The 23161-nt window shown below is 39.6% G+C and overlaps 1 protein-coding gene across 1 annotated transcript in view; it reads left to right on the top strand.

The window, feature by feature from the left end:
* Window positions 1-21722, top strand: part of MMP20 (matrix metallopeptidase 20) — a gene marked incomplete at both ends in the record, with an annotated part of 56988 nt that extends 35266 nt beyond the window's left edge. Inside the window, 4 exons of the mRNA XM_080719838.1 lie at window positions 1771-1907; window positions 2822-2978; window positions 20498-20601; window positions 21622-21722. Of these exons, the coding sequence (XP_080575964.1) occupies window positions 1771-1907; window positions 2822-2978; window positions 20498-20601; window positions 21622-21722 (499 nt within the window). The remainder of the gene's footprint in view (window positions 1-1770; window positions 1908-2821; window positions 2979-20497; window positions 20602-21621) is intronic.
* Window positions 21723-23161: the final 1439 nt, after the last annotated feature.

The following is a 23161-nucleotide window of genomic DNA, read 5'->3' on the forward strand; positions in this document are numbered from 1 at the left end:
GTCTGTGGTATCTCAGTCACCACTACTCCTTTACTGGGTTGTATCACAAAGTCTCAGACCCAGGGAGTCAATCAAGGCTGCTTAGACTGTGGGGGGTGCCAAGTTGGGCGTTCTCCAGCGGGGAGTTGTGACCATGATATGATATCTCTGCCACTGCCACTCCCCCACTGGGCTGCACTGCTAAAATATCCGACCCAGGGAGACTATCTGCGCAAGTCCCTGGGAGTGCAGTACTGGGATTTCTCCCCTAGGGGCCACAATTTGACTCACGGTTGTTGAGTGCGCTGATGGAGCTGTAGTGAACTCGGTGGATTTGCTGCTGCCGCCACTGGCAATATGGCACCACTGCCACGCCCTTGGCCGTGATGCGGCATATTTCTTCTCTGGTTTTGAACTCCGCTCTGAGTCCTTGCCAGTTGTGCTGTGCCCGGCCCTTGGGAGCTTTAGATGTTCCCTGCTGCTGCCGGGGCCGCTCCTGCAGCAGGGGCCATCTTGTGGTCGGCCTCCTCTCCCTCCGCCGCGTCCTCCACCGCCCTGTCGCTCGTTGTCCTCGTCCCCTTCCTCTTCCTCAGACTCCTGTTTCCTTTCTATATCCTTGGAGTTTAGGACATCCTTTAATAGATGAAGAAAAGGGGATCATGGAGTTGCTAAGACAATGAAACAGAAGAAAATGTATAGGGTTAAAAAGTGTATTATTGCTGGAGAGGATGTGGGGAAATAAGAAATACAGTATGGGTGGGGTTGTAAATTAGTACAACCCCTATGGAGATCAGTATGAAGGTTCCTCAAAGGATTAGGAATGGAACCACCTTATGGCCCAGCTATTCTACTCCTCAGTATCTTTCCAAAAGAATGAAAGTCAGAATACTATAGTGATAAATATATGCCCATGTTTACAGCAACACAATTCACAATAGACAAATTGTGGCTCCAACCTAGGTGCCCTACAACAGATGAATGGCAAAGAAAATATAGTATATATACACAATGGAATTTTACTCAGCCATAAATAACAAAATTATGTCCCTTGAAGGAAAATAAATGAAGTTAGAGAGCATTATGCTAAGATCAACCAGTCTCAGAAAGTCAAGGGTTGTATGTTTTTTCTCATATGTGGACACTGGAGAGAAATGGAAAACAAAAGGACTTTAGTTAAATGAGGAGAGAGACCAGTGGGATAGTAGAGGGGCCGGGTATGGCAGTACACACCTATAATCTCAGTCCTAGGGAGGCTAGACAGGAGGATCATAGGTTCAAGGACAGCCTCAGCAACTTAGTGAGGCCTTCAGCAGCTTAATGATCAAAAAATAAAAATAAGTTTGGTCTGGGGGTACAAGTCAGATGTAGAATGTCTCGTGGTTTAATCCCCCAGTACCCAAAAAAGTGGGAGGAGTTTTGGGGAAAGGAAGCGGAGAGGGGAAAAAATGAGGCTTGATAAAGGGAACAGTTCAAATAATGTTATGTGCGTATATGAAGGTATCACTATCAATCTCACTAACATGTATGGGGAGGGGGAGCAGGGCGGGTTGTGGAGGGAAACACGCCAAGTACTGTGTGCATGTATGTTTGCATCACTTAGAACCTCACCATGATGTATAGTTACAATTCACCAATAAAAGCAGTAAAATATGTTATTCCTTATAACAGGGCAAGGAGAAAGGGAGTTTAGTGACGACCTCTGAAGTGTGGTTTGCAGTACCATTTTAGTTCAGGTGCACTTTAAGATCTAAATCAACCATTGATCTTGCTTTCTTTTGCGATGCCCAATAGGATTTTCTGGCGACGGCAGGTTCACGTGCCAGCAGGGATTCGGCCCAGCACTATCACCAGCTCCTTCCCCCAGCTCATGTCCCATGTGGATGCAGCTTATGAAGTGGCTGAAAGGGGCGCTGCTTACTTCTTCAAAGGTACCCCCAGGATCCCTCAAAGGAAAATATGGCAAGGATGCCGCGCCCCTCCTGTTTGGAAAGTCTAGTTCTGGCTCAGTTGCTCCTTCGCAGATTGGGTCTGAATATCACCCTACAAGTAACAGTGACAGAAATAACAGTGACCTGTGACTGTCTTCAGAACCCAGCTCTTGAGTTTAGTGAGGCGCTGTGCTAGGGGACCATGGCCAGGGCTCTAGACAATTTGTTCCCTGCCCTCTCTGCTCAGAGTGACACAGCCTGTTCCACAGACAGCCTTTGACATGGAACAATGACCTGGCTGCAGTGTCATGCTCAGACTTTAGGAGGAGGACACGCATGTCTCTGGTTGCAGCCCCTTTACTATTCGAGTGACTCTGGGAAGTGATCTAATCATGATGAGCCTTCATCCCTTACTTCACAAAGTGATTAGAGTAATAGCAGCCTTGGAGATATGTTGAAACAATAGCTAGACAATGGATGTTACCCAGTGAGTGATAGCCATCAGCTTTTGAATTACATTTTCCTGATGCTCGGGGATAAGGGTGGAAGGATGGTGCCAGTTTGAGAATCAGAGCATTTTCATGTCACTCACCCCCTCTGTCTTGGGTACATGAAGGTGAAGTGAGATTACAAATGAAAGGCATCTTGAAAGGATTAATGTGTCAAATGTAAGACATAATTGTATCAATATTACTGTTTTCTTCAGGGGTGACAAGAGATTTTTGCCTTCAGGGAAGCTTGAAGTCTGTTACTGAATTGAATAATTAGAGGCTTACATCTCCTCTTGGGTCACAGCTATGGCAGATACCCCCAGAAACTAGCCCCAAGTAGCGTTCTGCGTAGACTTCTTCACGTGTGAAGTGCACTGCTAAGTGGTAACCGAGTTTGCTGTAAGCTGTCATTTCTGTTCTCAGGCCCCCACTATTGGATAACACGAGGGTTCCAGATGCAAGGGCCTGCTCGGACTATTTACGACTTTGGGTTTCCAAGGCACGTTCAGCGGATAGATGCTGCTGTCTATCTCAATGAGCCACAGAAGACCCTTTTCTTTGTGGGAGATGAATACTACAGGTATGGCTCTTCTCCTTTTATTATCTAGATGTAGTCCATGGAAAAAGGAAAAAAATAGCCTGGTGTGGTGGCATGTGCCTGTAATCCCAGCACTTGGGAGGCTGAGACAGGAGGATCGCACAGGTTCAAAGCCAGCCTCAGCTACATAGTGAGGCTCTCAGCAACTTAGTGAGACCCTGTTTCCAAATAAAATATAAAATAGGTCTGGGAATATAGCCTGAAGGTAGAAAGCCCCTAGGTTCCATCCCAGTACGGCATTAATTAATTAATTAATTAATTTAAAAGGGAAAATACTTGCAAAAATAATGCAAGGCAAGTTTACAATAGGCTGACTGACACTCCTTGGCTATTGGTCTTTAAGAAAGCTACTGGAAGCTCGTCCAAACGATAAGTGATATGTTCATCAGTGATCCCAATGTTTGGTCTCTAGGCTGTCAAGCATCCTGATCTTTCAATGAACTCATTAACTGGACCCCATTGGCCCCAAAGAGTGGCTATGGCATCACCCAGTGCCTAACTACCCACTGGGAATGCCTTAGGGAAACTGAATCCACGGTCACATGATCAGAAATTGTATTCCAAGATTCTCTCTGATCTGTGGCAAAATGGATGTGGTCGTGAATGCTGGGCTCTTGGAAGGAAAGTTCTGCTGAAAGGAATAGGCATTATTGCTAAATCCTTTTATCCAGCCCAGAACATGAAGTTTCCTCTTATCCAAAGGGAATCATGTGGAATTTTCTGTCCTGAAGAGTGGTTATTCACAGATGAGTAAGATATAATATGTCATCCAAATGTAATTTCCATGCCTGTCCTGAGTAAAATGTAATGTGTTACCCAAGCACTGCACACAGGTGATTTGTCTCACCTACTATTTCTGTCCTTAGTTGACAGCATCTTTTACCAACTAGCTACCCCAAAGCCACCTCTGCCTCTGCACACCTTCCTCTATCTACGCCCACTTCTTTCTTTAGCATTGCCTGTTGTGCAACAAAAGAGAAGCAAAGCCAGTCATTGGTGGTGTACACCAATCCTTCCAGTACTTGGGAGGCTAAGACAGGAAGATCACAGGTTTGAGGCCGGCCTCAGGAACAGCAAGACTCTCAGTAACCTAGCAAGACCCCATTTCAAAAGAAAAAATAAAAATGTCTGGGGGTGTGTATCAGAGGTAGAACACCCCTGAGTTCAATCCCCAGTACCACACATGAGAGAAAAGAGAGAGAGAGAGAGAGAGAGAGAGAGAGAGAGAGAAAAGAAAGAGAGAGAAGCAAAAACAGACTAAATAACTAAACAACTCATGCCCATGGATAAGGCCTAGAGAAAAATATGAGAACTTCCAACTTTGATCCAAGGACTTCTGTTTTATTTTGTATCTTCTATTTCTTTTTCCTGCTTTTTTCTTCTTGTAGGGTGGGTACTGGGGATTGACCCAGAGGTATTCTACCTCCAAGCTATATATGCAGCCCCATTTTTTTTAATTTTTGTCTTGCAATAGGGCCTCTCTAGGTTGCTAAGAGTCTTACAAAATCACTGAGGCTGTTCTTGAACCTGCAGTTCTCCTGTCTGAGCCTCCCAAGTACTTGTATCATCTATTTCTAGTAACTATGTAAGTGGCATAGGAGATATTTGTAAAAATATATGTCATCTTCTATAGTTCAGCTGATATTATCCTCCCCAATTTGGAGGTGAGAAAATAATATAAGTGGAGCACAGATGTACTTCACGAGGAAGAAACCTTTTTATTTCGTTAAAAAGGATTTCAAACAAATGCGGACCCCATTGACTTCTCGGCCCTGAGAGCCCTGGAAGTATTGCTTAAGTGTCAGGTCCCATCATGATCTCACTTCCAGTCCGGCATTTAAGCCACTAAACAAATCATTTCCTTTCAGACCTTCCCATCTGAAACACAGTGTTGAAATTTGACTATTGAGACACTAATGTCTGCAAGGCAGTGTATGACTTCCCAAAGGCTCTCTTTAAAATACAGAAAGAGGTACTGAGAAACCCGCTCCACTGTGGAGCTCCAGGGGCGGAGCTCAGCAGGTGCATGTGTAAGCAAGAGTGCAGGGATGTGAAGTCTTCATGTGAGGATTTCTCAGTCAATTTCTCAAAACGCGCACACTGCCGGATTCTCATTGGAAGGATTATCCACTCTCTCACCACCTACCGTCTTCATTTGTCACCTGGTCTTTGTACTACTCTACCAACTCACCTTGAGTAAAGCATGCACCTCCAGCCAGGTGGAGGCTTAGCAGCTAGGGCAACAGGCTTGCTGAAAGCAGAGGTTTAAGATTCTCTGTAAACTGAGGGTGGAAAGAGCAGGGTCGCTAATTTTAGTGAGGCCCAATGTTGCCAGAGAAAATAATACTGTACCTTTTCAACTGGGTCTCCATGAGTGTCCACTAAGGAAGAACCTTTAGTAATGTAGACAAAGAGGATTCATTTTAAAAGTTTGTTTAGAGCCAGGCAGGGTGGCGCACACCTGTAATCCCAGTACTTTCTTAGGAGGCTAAGACAGGAGGATCACAGGTTCAAGGCCAGCCTCACGTATCTAGCAAGACCCTCAGCAATGTAGCAAGACCCTGTTTCAATATCACAGGTTGACAGCCAGCCTCAGAAAATTAGTGAGGCCCTCCACAACTTAGTGAGACCTTGTCTCAAAGCAGAGAATAAAACATAGGGCTGGGGTTATAGCTGGGAGGTAGAATATGCCCCTGGGTTCAATCCCCAGTACTGCAAAAAATAAATAAATAAAAAGGATAGGGGAGTGTAGCTAAGAGGTAGAATTTCTCTGGGTTCAATTCCTTGTATGAAAGAAAGAGGAAAGAAGGAAGGTAGGTTAAATAAATAAGTTGGTTTAGGACATTAACTCAAATACTAATGAGCTCATTTTGCTGTTTAGGAAAGAAAACAAGGCAGTCTCTTTGAACCTTCTGAGAGTTTTAAGTGACACAATACAGGCAGACAGCCAGCACAGGGTCTGGTGCAGAGTAGATGCTCGAAAAGAGTAACTCTTCACTACGAGTAGGAATTTAGAGTAGGCACTTACTTGGTAATTAACAAATAATTGCTCTCAGAGGTGTGATCATTAAGAAATGATTGCTTATACCTCAATATTCTTCTGAGTAGTGATCCCATCAAAGAACTAGTCAAAGGGAATTTCCTTTAGAAATACTGAAAACTTCTGTAATTGGACGGAACTGACTGCTTTTGGCAAAGCACAAGACCATCCTTCTAGCAATGTGAAGCTTCTACTTTCACACACTCCGAAAAGTACTGTTGCCTGCACTAGAAATAATACAACCCTGCCCAATGGCACAAAAGACCAGAAAACGCTATTGCATCTGCCTGATTAATAACCAGGCCTGAATTCTGCTCATTCTGCTTCATGGGGCCTCACATGAATGACATCTCACTGTCATGCAAAACCTTCTGTTGGTTACAAATTGCAGTCAGCTGCCAGTAACAGAGACCCAAAAATAGCTGTGGTTAAGACACATAGGGTGTACTTTCATATACATAGAGATCCTCATGTTCAACAGCATGATAGGTCTGCGGTCATGGAGGGGATGCAAGTTTCTTTTTTTGTTTTGTGGTGCTGGGAATTGAACCCAGGGTGTTCTACCTCTCAGCTATACTCTCAGCCTTTTTTTTTTTTAAACAGGATCTCACAAAGTTGCCAAGGCTGACCTCAAACCTATGATCATCCTATGTCAGCCTCCCCGGTACTGGGATTCCAGGCATACACCACTACGCCCAGCTTGCTTCCCTGTTCTTAACAGGTGGCTTCCATTCCATGATTGCCTCATGATCTGAGATGGGGGGTGGAGCTTCAGTTAGTACTAAGTAGAAAAAAGGAGGAGGAACCTAGGAGGGAAGGGCAAGGGAGACAGATGGAATTCTATAAGTAAGCACATGGCCACACTAAAAACACAGATGGCCACTTGCTTCAAGTCACGAAATTAAAATCTTACCATGTCAACACCCACTGAAGATATGATAGCCACCTCTCAGGTTCTTCCTTGGTCCTTCTGTGAGTTCATTCTGTGACAAAAACTAAATAAAAATTTAAATATACCAGCTGGGCATCATAGTACACACCTGTAACCTCAATACTTGGAAGATTGAGACAGGAGGATCATAGGTTCCAGGCGAGCCTCAGCAACTTAGCAAGGCCCTGTTTCAAAAACAAATAAATAAAGGCTGAGGGTATAGCTTAGAGGTAGAATGCCTCTGGGTTCAATCCTCAGTACTAAAAAATAGTTGTTTTTTATACTTTTTTGGTGCATTATACTCTCACGTCATAATCTAGTTTATAGTGATGGTGACTTACACGCACAGCACTTGGTGGGCTTTCCCTCAGCTCTCTCCCCTTTCCCTCCCTACCCCATACATGGTACTGAAATTGACATTTGAATCCGGGTGTGGTGCGTGCTTATAATCCCTGTACTTGGGAGGCTGAGGCAGGAGGATCACAGGCTTTCGGGCAGTCTCAGCTACTTAATGAGGCCCTCTGCAACTTAGTGAGGCCCTGTTCCCAAATAAAAAATAAAAAATAGGGCTGGGGGTATGTCTTGGAGATAGAATGCTCCTAGGTTTAATCCCCAGTTCCACATCCACTCAAAAAAAGAAAATGACATTGACATTGGTATTCTCACGTATAATTTTACAATGGAAGTGAGTCTTTCATTGATCCTCCCCCCCCCCTCCCTAGACCAACTCACTAGTGCCACTAGAGTTTCTCCTCCATTATTTGTAGTCCTTCTGGTATCCCTGGTACTCCCTAGCTTCTGCATATGAAAAAAACATATGACCCTTCCCTTTCTGTGACTGGCTAATCTCACTTAACATAATGTTCTCTAGGTCAAATGACATAAATTTGTTCTTTATTGCTCAGTAAAATTTCATTGTGTATATATCCCATAATTTTTTCATCCATTTATCTATTGATGGACCCCTAGGTTGGTTCCATTGTGAACTGTGCTGCTATAAACACTGATATACATGTATTACCATAGTATTCTGATTTCGGTCCTTTTAGAAAGATATCCAAGAGTGGTATAGCCATATCATATGGTGGATCCATTCCCAATTTCTGAGGAATTTCCATACCAACCTCCATAGTGGATGTACTAATTTGCAATTCCACAAACAGTATAAAAGAGTTCCTATTTCACCAGCATTTATTGCTGTTTGACTTCATGATTGCCATTCTGATTGGGATTAGATGGAATCAGTATAGTTTTGATTTGCATCTCCCTGATTCCTAAGGATGTTAAATATTTTTTCATGTATTTATTGGTCATTTGTATTCTTCTTTTGTGATGTGCCTATTTAGTTCAATTGTCCAGTTTCTTTCTTTCTTTCTTTCTTTCTTTCTTTCTTTCTTTCTTCCTTCCTTCCTTCCTTCCTTCCTTCCTTCCTTCCTTCCTTTGTTTTTGCAGCACTGGGGATGGAACCCAGGGACATTCTACCTCTGAACTACAGCCCCAGCCCTATGTTTTCAGTCTATTTATTTATTTATTTATTTATTTTTGCGGTCTGGCTGGAGATGGAACCCAGGGGCATTCGACCTCCGAGCTACACACCCTGCCCTATTTTTTGTTCTTTATTTTGAAAGAGGTCTCACTGAGTTGCAAAGGGCCTCACTAAGTAGCTGAGACTGTCTATGAACTGCAGTCTTTCTGTCTCAGCCTCCCAAATGCTGGGATTACAAGCGTGCGCCACCACACCCAGCTCTCAATTGCCCGTTTCTTGATTGAGATATTTTGTTTTTTTTAGTCTTTTAAGTACTTTGTATATTCTTTGTCCTCTATCAGGGAATAGCTGGCAAAGGTCTCTCATTCTATAAGCCTTCTCTTTAGACTCTTGATGGTCCTTTGATGAGCAGAAACTTTCCAGATTAACAACCATTCTATTTATTAATTCTTATTTTGATTTCCTGAGTTTTGGGGGTCTTAGTGAGGAAGTGTCTACCTATGCCTATATGTTGGAGTGTTGAACCTATGCCCTCCTCTAATTTCAAAGTCTCTGGTCTAATTTCCAGGTCTTGATCCATCTCAAGTTGACTCTTGTGCAGGGTGAGAGGTAGGAATTTAATTTCATTTTTCTACAAATGGATAACCAGTTTTCCCAATACCATTTGTTGAAAAGGCTATCTTTTCTCCAATGTGTGTGTTTGGCAACATTTTCAAAAACCAATTGGCTGTAAGTGTGTGGACTTGTTTCTGTATCTTCTATTCTATTCCATTGGTTTATCTGTCTGTTTTTTTTTTTTTTTTTTTTTTGCCAATACCATGCTCTTTTTATTACTATAGCTCTGTATGGGGAAAAAAACTGCAGGAATTCTCTTTAAAATCAGAAACAAGACAAGGATGTCCATTATCACCACTCCTTTTCAGTATGGTACTTGGGACTCTTGCCAGAGTGATGAGCAAAGGAAGGATATCAAAGAAATTCAAATAGGAAAAGAATAACCAAAATTATCTCTATTTGCAGATGGCATGGCATTATATTTAGAAAGAAAAAAACCTCAACCAAAAGACTTCTAGAGCTTACTCACAAATTTAGCAAATTAGCAGGATACAAAATCAATCTAAAAATTTAGTAGTTTTTCCATATGCCAACAACGAATCCACTGAAAAAGAAATGCAGGAAACAATTCCATTCAAAGCAATTAGCCTCACAACCAATAAAATACCTAGGAGTAAATCTAACCAAGGAGGTAAAAATAGTTTTTACATATGCTTATTATCGGGTAACTACTCTATGAATTCCTAGGATTTGGACCCAGTTTCAGAGAATGGCATGAGTGGGAAAATGATTGAAGAACTGTCTTCATCAAAGAGTGAAGCCAGGTGTGGTGGAACACACCTGTAATTCCACTGCTTAGGGCTTGAGACAGGAGGATTTCAGGCTCAAGGACAGTGAGACTCTTTTCAACCTGGTGAGACCCTGATTAAATATAAAAATAAATCAGGCTGGGGTGTAGCTCAGAGATAGAATGCCCCTGGGTTCAATCCCCAGTACAAAAAAAAAAAAAAAATAGATTGAGGTTGGCTGAGGGCCGGGTTGTTTTAGGCACTAAGAGTGAGAACCCATGTGTTGTGTAGTAATAACGTACAAAGTGAAATCTCGTGAGGAGGCCCCACCATGTTGACGCTGCTGGTGCTACATCGCCCAGTGACACATGGCTTAAACCTTGCCAAGCAGGCTGTTTGTCCATTCATCCAGGTACGTCTCTTCCTCCCCTTCCCTCTTTCGATCAGGGGCCAGCGAGTCAGTAGTGTTTTCCTCTTGTTAATTCCACCTTCTATGGCCAATCTCTTCCTCTAGCTATCCTCCCTCGCCAGTGGCTCTACGTCAAGGGCTTTTAGGGACTGGTGTTGCACCATTGCTGCCATCATTCTTTAAGATAGAGGACCAATGATTTCTGAATTTTATGTAAAGTGGTTTTCAAATCAGCAGGTCCCAGATCTTTTCAATCATGTCACAACCCTCAAATTACTTGTGTGCATGCATGCATGCGTGCGTGCGTGCATGTGTGCGTGTGTTTGTGTGTGTGTGTGTGTGTGTGTGTGTGTGTGTGTGTGTGTGTGTGTGTTACACAGGGCCTTCTACTTCCAACCTATACCCCCAGTCCTATTTTGTTCTTTATTTTGAAACAGGGTCTCACTAAGTTGGAGAGGGTCTCACAGGTTGTTGAGGCTGTCAGTGAACTTTCAATCCTCCTGTCTCCGCCTCCCAAATACTGGGATTAGAAACATGCACCGCCATGCCAGGCTCCAAATTAGTCTTTCTAAGTGGACAGACTGGAGACATTATTGCTGCAAAATAGAACACATCTTCAACATCCTCTCCTTCTTGAATGCCCCAGTAATACTTTAAACATATCACTTTATTTAAAGATTTTATGGTCAACATACAGAAATAGATAATAAGTAACAAAAATTTAAATGATGGAAAAAGAATTCAAAATCTTGTTTTCTAATGCCTGATTTTTTTTTGGTGTTGGTACTGGGGTTCCTGGAAACCCTTCTACCTCCGGGCTACACTCCCAGAGCTATGTTTATACATTTTTTTAAATTTGGAAACAGGGTCTCTTAAGCCAGCGCGATCCTCCTGTCTCCACCTCCCAAGCACGCGGATTACAAGTGTGCACCACCACGCCCGGCCTGAATTTTTTTTTTTAATTTACCAAACTACCAGCTGAGCATGATTATGTGTCAGGCTCTGTACTGGGTCCTTGATAGCAAAAAAAGGCATAAAATTTGTGAGATTAGAGTGTGGGGCAGGCCAGGTACAATGGCACATGCCTGTAATCCCAGTATTTGGTAGACTGAGATGGGAGGATTGCAAGTTTGAAGCCAGCCTCAGCTACTCAGCAAGACCGTTTCAAAATAAAATTAATAATAATAGTAGTAGTAGTAATAATAACAACAACAACAACAACAACAACAATAATAATGGGCTGGGGTGAGTTCAGAGGTAGAAACTCCCTAGATTCAATCCACAATACCACGGGGGGAGAAAAAAAAACAGATAACAGTGTGGGCAGGAAGAAAAGAGCCCTAGCGCTGATCTTTACCAGCAGCCGTCTGGTAATATGTCCTCTTTCTTCGTTTTATCATCTGCAAAATGCAAGCAGAAGCATCACGTACTTCATAAGTTATAGGACTGATGAGGAAAATGTGAATCTCCACCATGTGGTTAGTATTCAAATCAGAATGGCTAAGTGGATGCCCCACCAGGCCTCACAGTTGAGAGTAAATATATAAATAAGTAACTAACAGTAATCTGAGTACCAAAAGTGCCCTAACAGAAGACTGCCTGAGGATCAGTGGACCAAAACGAAGGGTACAGGGAGAGAATTCTCAGAAGAAGCCACCCCAAGCTCTGGCTGAGAGGCCAGTGGAGTTTCCCCGCGGGGGTGGGAGCAGCGCTGCCCCACAGCTTCCAGGCAGAGGCAAAGGGACCGGGGCAGGAAGGGCCTGTGCGGGGATGGGGCGCCCCCAGGCAGCCCAGTGTGACTAGAACATGGGCTAAAGGAGACTTGTGGCCCAAGGGAAGGAGGATACAGACAGGTCACTGCGGGCTAGTAACCCTCTAGGAAGATTTACGGTTATTCTACCGAAAAGAGGGGCATGTTTAAATATCTTAAATAAGGCACTCACGCAAAGCAATTCATGTTATAAAAATGTCACCCTGGCAGCAGTGTGGCTGGGTTAAGAGAGGCGGGGCTACAAAAAAGCCTAAGTTAGTAAGTCAAAAGGCATCAGAAAGCAGTCCTCTAATTTCTAATTTGTTTATATTAATTTAACATTAATATTAAAGTATATAGACAATTATTCTTGTTAAGCCCCCAAAACAAGAAGCATTATCCAATATTATTTTAAGGCATATGTAATTTAATTATAACTTCAACTGTAATACATTTTTAGCTGAACTCAATGCAATTTTTTTTTTTTTTATTGTCTTACTGAGGATAGAACCCAGGGGCATTCTACCTCCAAGCTCCACCCTCAGTCCTATTTTTTTTTTCTTCTTTATTTGAAACATGGTTTCACTGAGTTGCAAAGGATCTCACTAAGTACTTGCTGAGGCTGTCCATGAACTGTGATCCTCTTGTCTCAGCCTCCCAAATGCTGGGATTACAAGTGTGCGCCACCACGCCTGGCTAACTCAATGCAATTTTTTAGAAAACTAAAATTTTAAGCCGGGGGTGGTGGCGCATGCTTATAATTCCAGCGCTTGGGAGGCTGAGGCAGGAGGCTCGCACAGGTTCAAAGCCAGCCTCAACTACTTAGTGAGGCTCTCAGCAACTTAGTGAGACCCTGTTTCCAAATAAAGTATAAAATAGGTCTGGGAGTATACAGCCCAGAGGTAGAAAACCCCCTGAGTTCCACCCCCAGTACCACAATAAAAAGCCCAAATAAATAAACTAAAATTTTAGGAAAATGTAGGCTTAGTGAACTAGAACTGCTCCTTGGGAGGGGATATTGGAGATTGAACCCAGGGCCAATCTACCTCTGAGCTACGGACCCTGCCTTTTTCATTTTCTAGTTTTTGAAATAGGGTCTCATTGAGTTGCTGAGGATCTGTCTCACTAACTTGCCGTGGCTGGCCTCAACCCTGCAATCCTCCTGTCTCAGGCTCCCAAGTACTGGGATTATAGGCGCACCACCAAACCAGATTTAGAAACACCCTTCCTTTATTTTGTGGTAGTGGAGATTAAACCCAGAGGCATTCTACCTCCAAGCTACACCTCCAGTCCTATTTTATTTTTATTTTTGAACAGAGTCTTGCTAGGTGATGAGTCTTACTACTTGCTGAGGCTGTCCTTGAACCTGCAATCCTCTTATCTCAGCCTCCCAAGTATTGGGATTACAGGAGTGTGCCACTATACCTGGCAAAAAATAAAATAAAATAATAAAATAAAATAAAATAAAATAAAAATTTTTAAAACTTTTTAAAGTGCTCAAAGAAAAAAATCTCAATTCCATACCTAGCAAAGCTTTTTTAAAATAAGAGATTTTTTATTTTAAGGGAAAAAAGAAAAATGTAAATGTTCTCAGATAAACAAAAACTCGGAGAATTTGTTGCCTAGTAACAAATTTGTTACCAAGTCAGCCTTACAAGAATTATTAAAGAATGCTATTTAGATTGAAAATGACCCCAGATAATAATTCAACTCCCCCCACACAAAAAAACCAGAGTGCCAGCAAATGTAATTACGTAATCATGAAGCAGTATAAATGATTATTTCTTCTTCTTTCTTCTCCTAACTGATGTAAACATCAATTGTTAAAACAATGTGTATAGAACTCTATTGTTGAGCTTGTGTAGAAAACATATTTGCCCACAGTACAAAGAGGTGGGTAGGAGCAAATGACACCTCATGGTAATTCAAATTCATAGAACAAAAGAAAAGAAATGGAAATAGTAAACAGGAAGAGTAATATAGCAAGTCACAAAGCTGTACTCACTCTTTTTCTTCTTTTAGCTTCTTTAGAAGACACTAAATTATATAGTATTATAATTATAAAAATTATTTGGGGCTTGTGATATAGCAATGTAATGTGTCTGAAAAAATAAAACCACAAAGGGAAGGAAGGAGACAGAGCTAATCCGGAGTAATATTTCTATATCTCACTAGAATTAAATTTGTGTATATTCGAAGCAGATTTTTGTAAGCAAAACTGTGTGTGGCAAACCCTATAGCAACCATTCAGGAAATAACTTAAGAAAATATAGTATAAAATCACAAAAGAAAATAGACTCATAATAGAAAATTTTCATCAATACAAAGGAAAGCACTAAGGAAGAATAGAGAAAACAAAAGACATGAGAAAACAAGAATCCAATTAGCATAAATCCAACTTCATCAATAATATTAAATATAAGTGGCTAATCAACCCAATCAAACAGCAAAGACTACCAGACTAGATCTGAAAAAAACAAAAAGCACTGGGGTAAGGCTCAGGGGTGAAGCATTTACCTAACATATATGAGGCCATAGAAGAGACAAGGATTCAACTTTATGCTGTCTAGGTGATACACTTTAGATTCAAAAGCATACGTAAATTGAAAGGGAAAGAATAGAGAACATATATCATGTAAATATCAATTATAAGAAAGTCTCAGTAGCTATATTAGTATCAGGTAAAACTGACTTTAAAATAAAAATGCTACTAGGGATAAAGAGGAGCATTTTATAATGATACGATGGTCAATCTATAGCAATTATAAAGATATGTGACTCTAACAACAGATCCCCAAAATGTGGGAAGCAACACTGACAGAAAGGAAGAAAGATATTAACAATGGAACCATAATAGTTGGAGGTGCCAACACTCACTTTCAGAAACAGAAGGGTCAAGTGGCAAGTTCACAAGGAAGAGCAGACTTGAGCAGCAGCTCTGCAACCCAACTAGACCAACAGAGGGTTACAGAATGCTCCAGCCAACAAGAGCAGAACAACAGTCTCCAGTACACACAAAACATTCTCCTAGACAATGGGCTTGGCCACAGTGCAAGTCTCAAAAAATTTAAAACAACTGAAATCATGTAAAATTACCTTCTCTAATCACAATGGAATCATGTAAAATTACCTTCTCTAATCACGATGAAATAAAGCTGAAAATCCATAGCAGAAGGAAAAGTGAACAATTTATAAAAATGTAAATTTGAAGGAATGCACTATTTAACACCTGGTAGGTCAAAGAGGAAATCATAAGAAAAATTATAAAATATTCAGAACTAAGTGAAAATTAATATATAACATATCAAAACTTATGGATGCAGTAAAAGTAGTCCTCAGAGGACTACTTTTACTGCATCCATAAGTTTTGATTATAATCCCAGCATTTGGGAGGCTGAGACAGGAGGATCGCGGTTCGAGGACAGCCTCAGCTACTTAGTGAGGCCCTCTGCAACTCAGTGAGACCCTGTTTCCAAATAAAGAATAAAAAATAGGGCTGAGGGTGAAGCTCAGAGGTAGAATCCCCCTGGGTTCCATTCCCAGTACTGAAAAAAAAAAGATCTGAATAAATCTATAAAAGATTGAATTAGTAATTAAAAACTATCCATAAAGCCAGGCATGGTGGCCAGTACTTGGAAGTATGAGACAGGAGGATCTTGGGTTTGAAGTTAGCCTCAGCAACTTAGCAAAACCCTGCTTCAAAATAAAAGATTAAAAAAAAAAAAAGTCCCAGGGATGTAGCTCAGTGGTAGAATGACTCTGGGTTCAATTCTCAATTAAAAAAAAAAATCTAGATGACTGCACTGGTGATTTCTACTAATACATTTAAAGAATGAATGCCAACTTTTCACAAACTTCTCCAAAATATACAAGAGTCACCACTATATGAGGGCAGCATTACCTTGATGCTAAAATTGGACAAAGATATCGTAAGAAAATGTAACTTTTGACCATTATCTACTGTGAATGTGGGTGCACAAATTCTCCAAAAATATTAGCAAATAAAATCCATCAATATCTAAAAAGAATTAAACACAGACCAAGTGGGATTTTTGTCAGAATTGCAAGGTTGTCTTAACATCCAAAAATCAAATAATGTAATATAACCTATCAATAGAATAAGAAATTGAGCCATATAAGCATCTCAGTAAATGCATAAAAAAGCATCTGACAAAAATACAATACAATTTATGATAAAATAAAAGACACCCACTAAATGAAGAATAGAAAGAAACTTCCTTGACATGATAAAGAACATCTATGAAAATTCCACAGCTGACATCATGCTCAGTGGCGAATGACATGACTGGTTGCCTTCCCCCTATGATCAGTGACAACAAAAAAATTTCCAGTATGGAGTTGGACCCCTACCTCATACCATATATAAAACCAAAATCAAAACTGTTCAAACATCTTAAATATTAGTGCTAAAATTATTTTTAGAACTCTTAAAGGAAAATATAGATGTAAATCTCTATTGCCTTAGATTTAGTGATGAATGTTTAGATATGAGCCCCTTCTCCCTAAAAGAGCACATGCCAAAAAGAAAAATTACACAGATTTGGTTTTATCAAAGTTAAAACGTTTCTTCTTCAAACAATAGTGTCAAGAAAGTAATATGGAAACATAAGGACTGAGAGAAAGTATTTGTACATCATATATCTGTCAAAGTATTTATCTAGAATATATAAAGAATTTATAACTATTGATGAAAAGATGAATAATCCAGTTAAAATATGAGCAAGAGAACTAAATAGCTATTTTTCTGAATAATATACAAACGGTCAATAAACACATGAAAAAATGCTCAACATCAATAGTCATCAGATAAATTCAAGTCAAGGCCACAAGGAATTACTATTTTATACTTACTAAGAGGCTATAATGAAAAAGCCAAGGAATGAGTATTGTTGAGAATTTGGAGTAAGCAGAACACTCATACAACTGCGGACAGGACTATAAGTTACAGCAACATTGGAAAACAGTCTCTCGTTCATTGAAAAGTCAAACTGTATTACCAGAATTCTACTAACACAAAAGAGAAATAAAAACATAATCTGGGTATGGTGGTGCACACTTGTAATCCCAGCATTTGGGAGGCTGAGACAGGGATCACAGTTCCAAGGCAGCCTCAGCTACTTAGTGAGGCTCTTTGCAATTCACTGAGACCCTGTTTCAAAATAAAGAATAAAAAATAGGGCTGGGAGTGTAGCTCAGAGGTAGAATGCCCCTGGTTTTATCCCCAGTACTGCAAAAATTATATATATATATATATATATATATATATATATATATACACACACACATATATATATATACACATATATATGTATGTACATATATGTATATGTATATATGTATATATATGTATATATGTATGTGTGTATATATGTATACATGTATATATACACATGCATACATATATATACATACATACACACACACACACACACATATAAACTTTACACAAATATTCATGGCAACATTATTAATTATAGCCAGCTGGTGGAAACTACCCAAATGTCTATAAAGTGTTGAATCAATACATAAAGTGTGGCGAATACATACAATGGAATATTATGTGGCTATGTAAATGAAGTACTGGTACATGCTATAATATTGACACATCTTGAAAGACTGTGATAAACAAAAGAAATTAATCACACACAAAGGACAGATATGGTTCCATTCACATGAAATGTCCACCATAGGCCAATATACAGAGACAGAAAGTAGATTGATTGCCAAAGGCTGGGTGGACTCAGATGGAGCTAATAACAAAAGGCATGAGGTGTCTTTTAGGGACATTGACAATGTTCTAAACAAATCGTGTCGATGACAACAGGATTCTGTAAATATACTAAAACTGTACTGAATTGTTAAATGAGCAAGATAACACAAACTATTGAAATAATCTTTCCAAAGATAATGGCTTTGGAGGTTTGAGATAGATTTGACTGTTTTCCAACCAGAAGGAGACTTAGGTCTTGGTGACTGGTTAGTTGTGTGTTTGGGGGGAAGTTAATGTCTTTGATAAGTGGTTATTTGATTTTTGACACTTGCCAAAATAGTAGACTTGAGAAGTGCAGCGTAATTTGGTGGGTGAAGAGTTCCATTTTGTACTTGTGGAGTTTGACATACGGGTGAGACCCAAGAATGGAATTGTCCAGAAGAAAGCTCGACAAATGAGTCTTGAGTTCAAGATAACTCTATTTTATACTCTCCCCTTCTCCCACATGCCTTTCAACAATCTTGAGAAGTGGATACTGTTACCTCTGCTTAATAGTTAAAAGCATTGTGTCTCCAAGAAGTTAAAGGTTAAATCAAGATTACACAGCTAAAAAGTGGCCCATCTGAGGCTGTATTTCATGTCTTTTGAATCCAAATGTAAAGGGCCTTCCCACTTACCACATACATTCATTCTTATTTACTGTCAGTCAAAATGTCCATGATTCTCATCTATCAAATAATTATTTCTTCTTTGTTTTCTTCATCTTCCTTCCTCCTCCTCCTCCCTCTCCTTCTTCTGCTCCTTCCTTTCCTCTTGGCAAACACACACACGCGCACACACACACACACACACACACACACACACACACACACCAGTGGATGTCCCTAATCCTCTCCTGATCTATCTAACATGGTCTAGCCCTCTTTTTGTCTACCTTTTCTCCACTTTTGTACTACTACAAAACGCAATCTGCTAAAGTGTGTTTAGTGATTACAAGGAGAAAAAAGGGAAAGACCACCCAAGTGTAGTGGCACTCACCTGTAATCTGAGTACTTGGGAGGCTGAGACAGGATAATCACAGATTCAAGGATAACCTCAGCAATTTAATGAGATTCTCAACAATCTAGCTAGATCCTGTTTCAAAACAAAATATAAAAAGAATTAGGGTATAGCTTGGAGGTAGAAAGCCCCTGGGTTGAATCCCTAGTGCCAAAACAAAAACAAAGAAAAGACCAAAAATTTTAAAAAGAAGAAAAAAATTAAGGACTAAACTCATAGATGAATTGGGATCCCAGATCAAATCGCAAAGTTCATCTAACACCTCATCCTAAACTAGTTGAAATTAATGGTTCTTGGGGGCCAAAGTCTTATGGCTACAGCCTATCATAAGTGTCATATAATCCAGACATGTGTTATGTATATGTGTGTGAAAATTTTTCTCTCCTCTTCATGGCTAATATTTTCCAGATGAGGAAACCAGGGCTCAGAGCTTAAAGAACATTCTCCTGTTCATAGTATCAGTAAATAACAGTCAGAAACTCAAACTCAGAGCCCTCTAACAGTATGCATTAGTCTGTTCCGTTATAGAAATCCCTACGTATCTACCCACAAATAGCTAGAACATCACATAGTTTTCATTAGTTTACAGCAAAATAAGAACAATATTATAAAGAAATATATTCTGAGTCAGCATAAAAATAAATTATTGGCAATAACAGTCTTTCATTTCAAGTTTAGGTCCTTTCTACCCTTTTGGTGATAATGTTTATTTGTGAAATGATAAGGAGATAGGTAGAATAGTTGTTGATGATAGTAATGCTCTTATTTTAATAGTAATGCTCTTACTTGGTAAAATGAAAAGTAGGAAACCTTGAGTTATCTGTTAGTTAATTAGACCCCAGACTCCATAATGTCTACATAAAAGGTATAAATGAAATATTAATATATTGTAGTCAATACATTGAGATGTTGGGAAAATTAGCTCCAATCCCTACCCCCATACTCCCCAAACCAGTTCAATCCCTAGTCAGTTTCAGCCTGAATACTTCTTTCCCAAAGCATAGCTCCTGCTCAGTATCATGAGAGTTACATCCCCTGGCCTCTGCAGACCAAGCCACATGAGAGGCACATTTCAGGAGATGGTGGGTGTGATCTGCAGTCACAGGAAACTACCCAGTAGCCAGAAAAAAAATTGCCTGACCTTTTGGTGGGAAAGGAATGAGGTGTGCACCTGGGAATGTCCCCCATTTGGAGCTCTGTGCTAATGCAGAAGGGACTTTCTCACATGTTAAACGAAATCTTCCTGAAGAGTAAGAGTCATCTCTGCCTAGTGCTGAGCTCATACAGTCACGCTGACTCAGTCTTGCTTGCAAGGTATAATTTAGATCACAAAGGGTTGTATTAACCATTCTTCACAATGATCATTGAATGGTGGTCGCTGATCCAGAAAAAGAAACCCAATATACTGTTTGTTTTTGTTTCTGGGAAGCAAAAGAAATGGAATTCAATTAAACTGATTTAAAAGGTAGAGGTTCGGTTATTGCAGATTTTCTTGGTTCTTATTTACTGATTCTTCATATACTGATTTATTCACTAAATATGAATTATTTGTTCAAGCTCTTCTCCATGGGTACATAGCACCAAACCCATGAACAGACATCCCTATAAAAGGCTTTGAACTGTTTATTGAGAAAGAATCATCTAAAATAAGTCACAAATCAGCCCTGGCTAAAATGACTGTCCAGCCCACTGTCATCTATAATCAACAAAATCTTTTTATTACTATTACTTATGAAACAATACTTTCTTCAGCTATGATGAACGAAAAAGGAAAATGGAAAAAGACTACCCAAAAAGCACTGAAGAAGAATTTTCAGGAGTAAATGGCCAAATAGATGCTGCTGTGGAATTAAATGGTGAGTGTTTCCACTAAGAATGTTCTCTTTTGGAACTTATAACAAGAATCTGGGGTGGCTTTAACACCTCCGAAAATGAGATTTCAAATGGAAATCACTAGTTGTTGGTTTTTTTTTTTTTTTTGTCCTGAATCCTTTTATAAGTTGAGCTAACCAGATTATCCAATAGAAAGGGGAATTTTAAAACATTTGTCATTGTGATTATCTCTTTACTAGTGGACAGCCTAAAAGTATAGCTTTCACTCCATGAGACGGCTGGAGCATAAACTCTACCTAGCTTAAGCTCAGATCACCTATTTTATCCTGAAATACACATAGTCTCAGATTTCCCAGTGCCTTTTTCCCTTCTATCACCAAATTTCTGAAATTTAGCACAATACTAAGAAAGTTAAATGAACTGAGTTGAAAAAAGGAAATTGACTTTTTTCAATAATTCAATCTGTCCTTCTTAAGGACATAGCACAGAGCTGGATATTGTTTGGAAATGCAAAGGTTGTTTCGGACATGGCCTCTGCTCTCACAGAACAGCTAACATATTTGGGAAACCAGATGAAATTACTGGGAAACAAGACGACCTATAATTTAGTGTTGAATTATATGGGAAACTTCGCAATTGCAAGAGGTGATCTGATAAATAAATGATCGGAATTGGCAGCAGTAACTGGAGGTTTCATGGCAGGGCTGGATTTGAAGATGGGCTAGAGATTTGACTAAGAAAAGAAGGGGGGGGTTTCTTTGAAAAGAAAAGCTTGAGCAGACACACAAAGCATAATTGAGGCTGGCTTGTTGGATGACCCCCAAAGAGAAGATCTTCCCTTGTTGGAACAAGAGAAATGTAAAAGTAAGAGGTATCAGTTCTTGGGCATGACAGAGCCATGTGGAAGACAAGCTAACTGCCACCAGACACGTTCCCAGTCCCCCACTGGCACCACCTCCAGAAAGCTGCAGTGACAAACTGTCCTGTTTACAGATCTGCAAGTCACTTTCAGTAACCACAATTTCAACTTTTGTCTTTTTTAGGCTACATTTACTTCTTTTCAGGACCAAAAACATTCAAGTATGATACAGAGAAGGAAGACGTGGTTAGTGTGCTGAAATCTAGTTCCTGGATCGGCTGCTAAACAGAAAGGTTTAGTCTTTCCCAAGGAATAAAGATGACTACAAGCAGCTGGTAACTGGATCTTAAGGACTAAAGCACAAAGTTTGATGGGGATTGTTCCCATGGCCTTCGATTCTAAGGGCAATTTAGAATTCAATGAAAGTAATAATGCTTCTAAATTTTCTTGTAGTTGCATATTCAGAATTTCAATCCAAATGAGAAACTGGGCCAGCTTTATACAAACTAAATCAATACAATACAGTCTTCAATTAAATGTTCATCCCTTTTCTTCTTATGAAATATACTAAAGTAGATTAATCAGATTGATTTTTTTTATTTTCAGGAAGAACCCCACTGTGCATTCTCTGACATAGCATTCTTTTCAGTGGAAATGTCATTACCATTCATATTATAATTATCCTTTATAAACAATGGCTTTTGTGGCCATCACTTGACCATCATTTATTGTGGTAAATACAAATTACCCATTTTTACTTTAAACATATCTCAAGTAAAATACTGCAAAAGGTTTGTTTCTCTTTTTTTTTTTTTTTTTTTTTTTGGTAGGCAAACATTCAAATGAATTCTCATACGAGGCAACAGGCATTTTGCAACAGAAAAACTTTTTGACAAAAGCCAATAAAAATTTTCTCTTAGGATGGTTCCTCATTTCTTTTCTGTTAACATATACTAGCCTGTATAAGACCTTATTTACCAACAAATTCTGTGTATATACAGAAAATGTAAACTCTAATATAGTATCATGAGTATACTGCCCCAAGAGATGAGTAATTCACTCAACTTCCTGTTTCCTGATAATACCCTCATTGAGACTTTCTTTGACCCATCTTGGTCTCTTCTGAATAGTTTTTCATTTACAGGAGTTTTGGTTTTAGTTTTTCTTATTTCAAGCTAACTCATTTTTCTCTACCTACTCATCAGCACAGATAGAATTATGGCTCTAAGTCTTATGGTTTTATAAAATCATACCCTTCAGAATGTAAATATTCTAAAATATTTCAGTAGTTCTAAAATTGGATGATAAAATTCATATACTGGATTTAATAGACTAACCAGACCATCTATAGCATCTATAGTTTTTAATAGATGTAAGCTACCATTGCTACCATCATTTATTAAATGTGTTACATGTGCTCACTAAAAAGACTTTAAAAAGCGTGGGGTAGTTACTCCAGGTTACTCTAAGTTTTCCATTTGGTTTTTATTACCAAAAGTGGCTATATACAGTGAACCAGATGTTGAATATTGAAGACAACATCTGGTACCCTTGCTTTGAAATGCCAAGGTGAGTCCATAGAAAAGCAAAGTCACTTTACAAAAACTGAGGTAAGGGAAAAATTACTATCAACAAAAAAGAAGAAAGCAGTCTGGCAATATCTAAAAACATTCAATACAGCAATTTCACTCCTAATTATATACTTATGAAAAATTAAAACATGC

This window comes from Muscardinus avellanarius (assembly GCF_963383645.1).
Source record: "Muscardinus avellanarius genome assembly, chromosome: 1".
NCBI lineage: Eukaryota > Metazoa > Chordata > Mammalia > Rodentia > Gliridae > Muscardinus > Muscardinus avellanarius.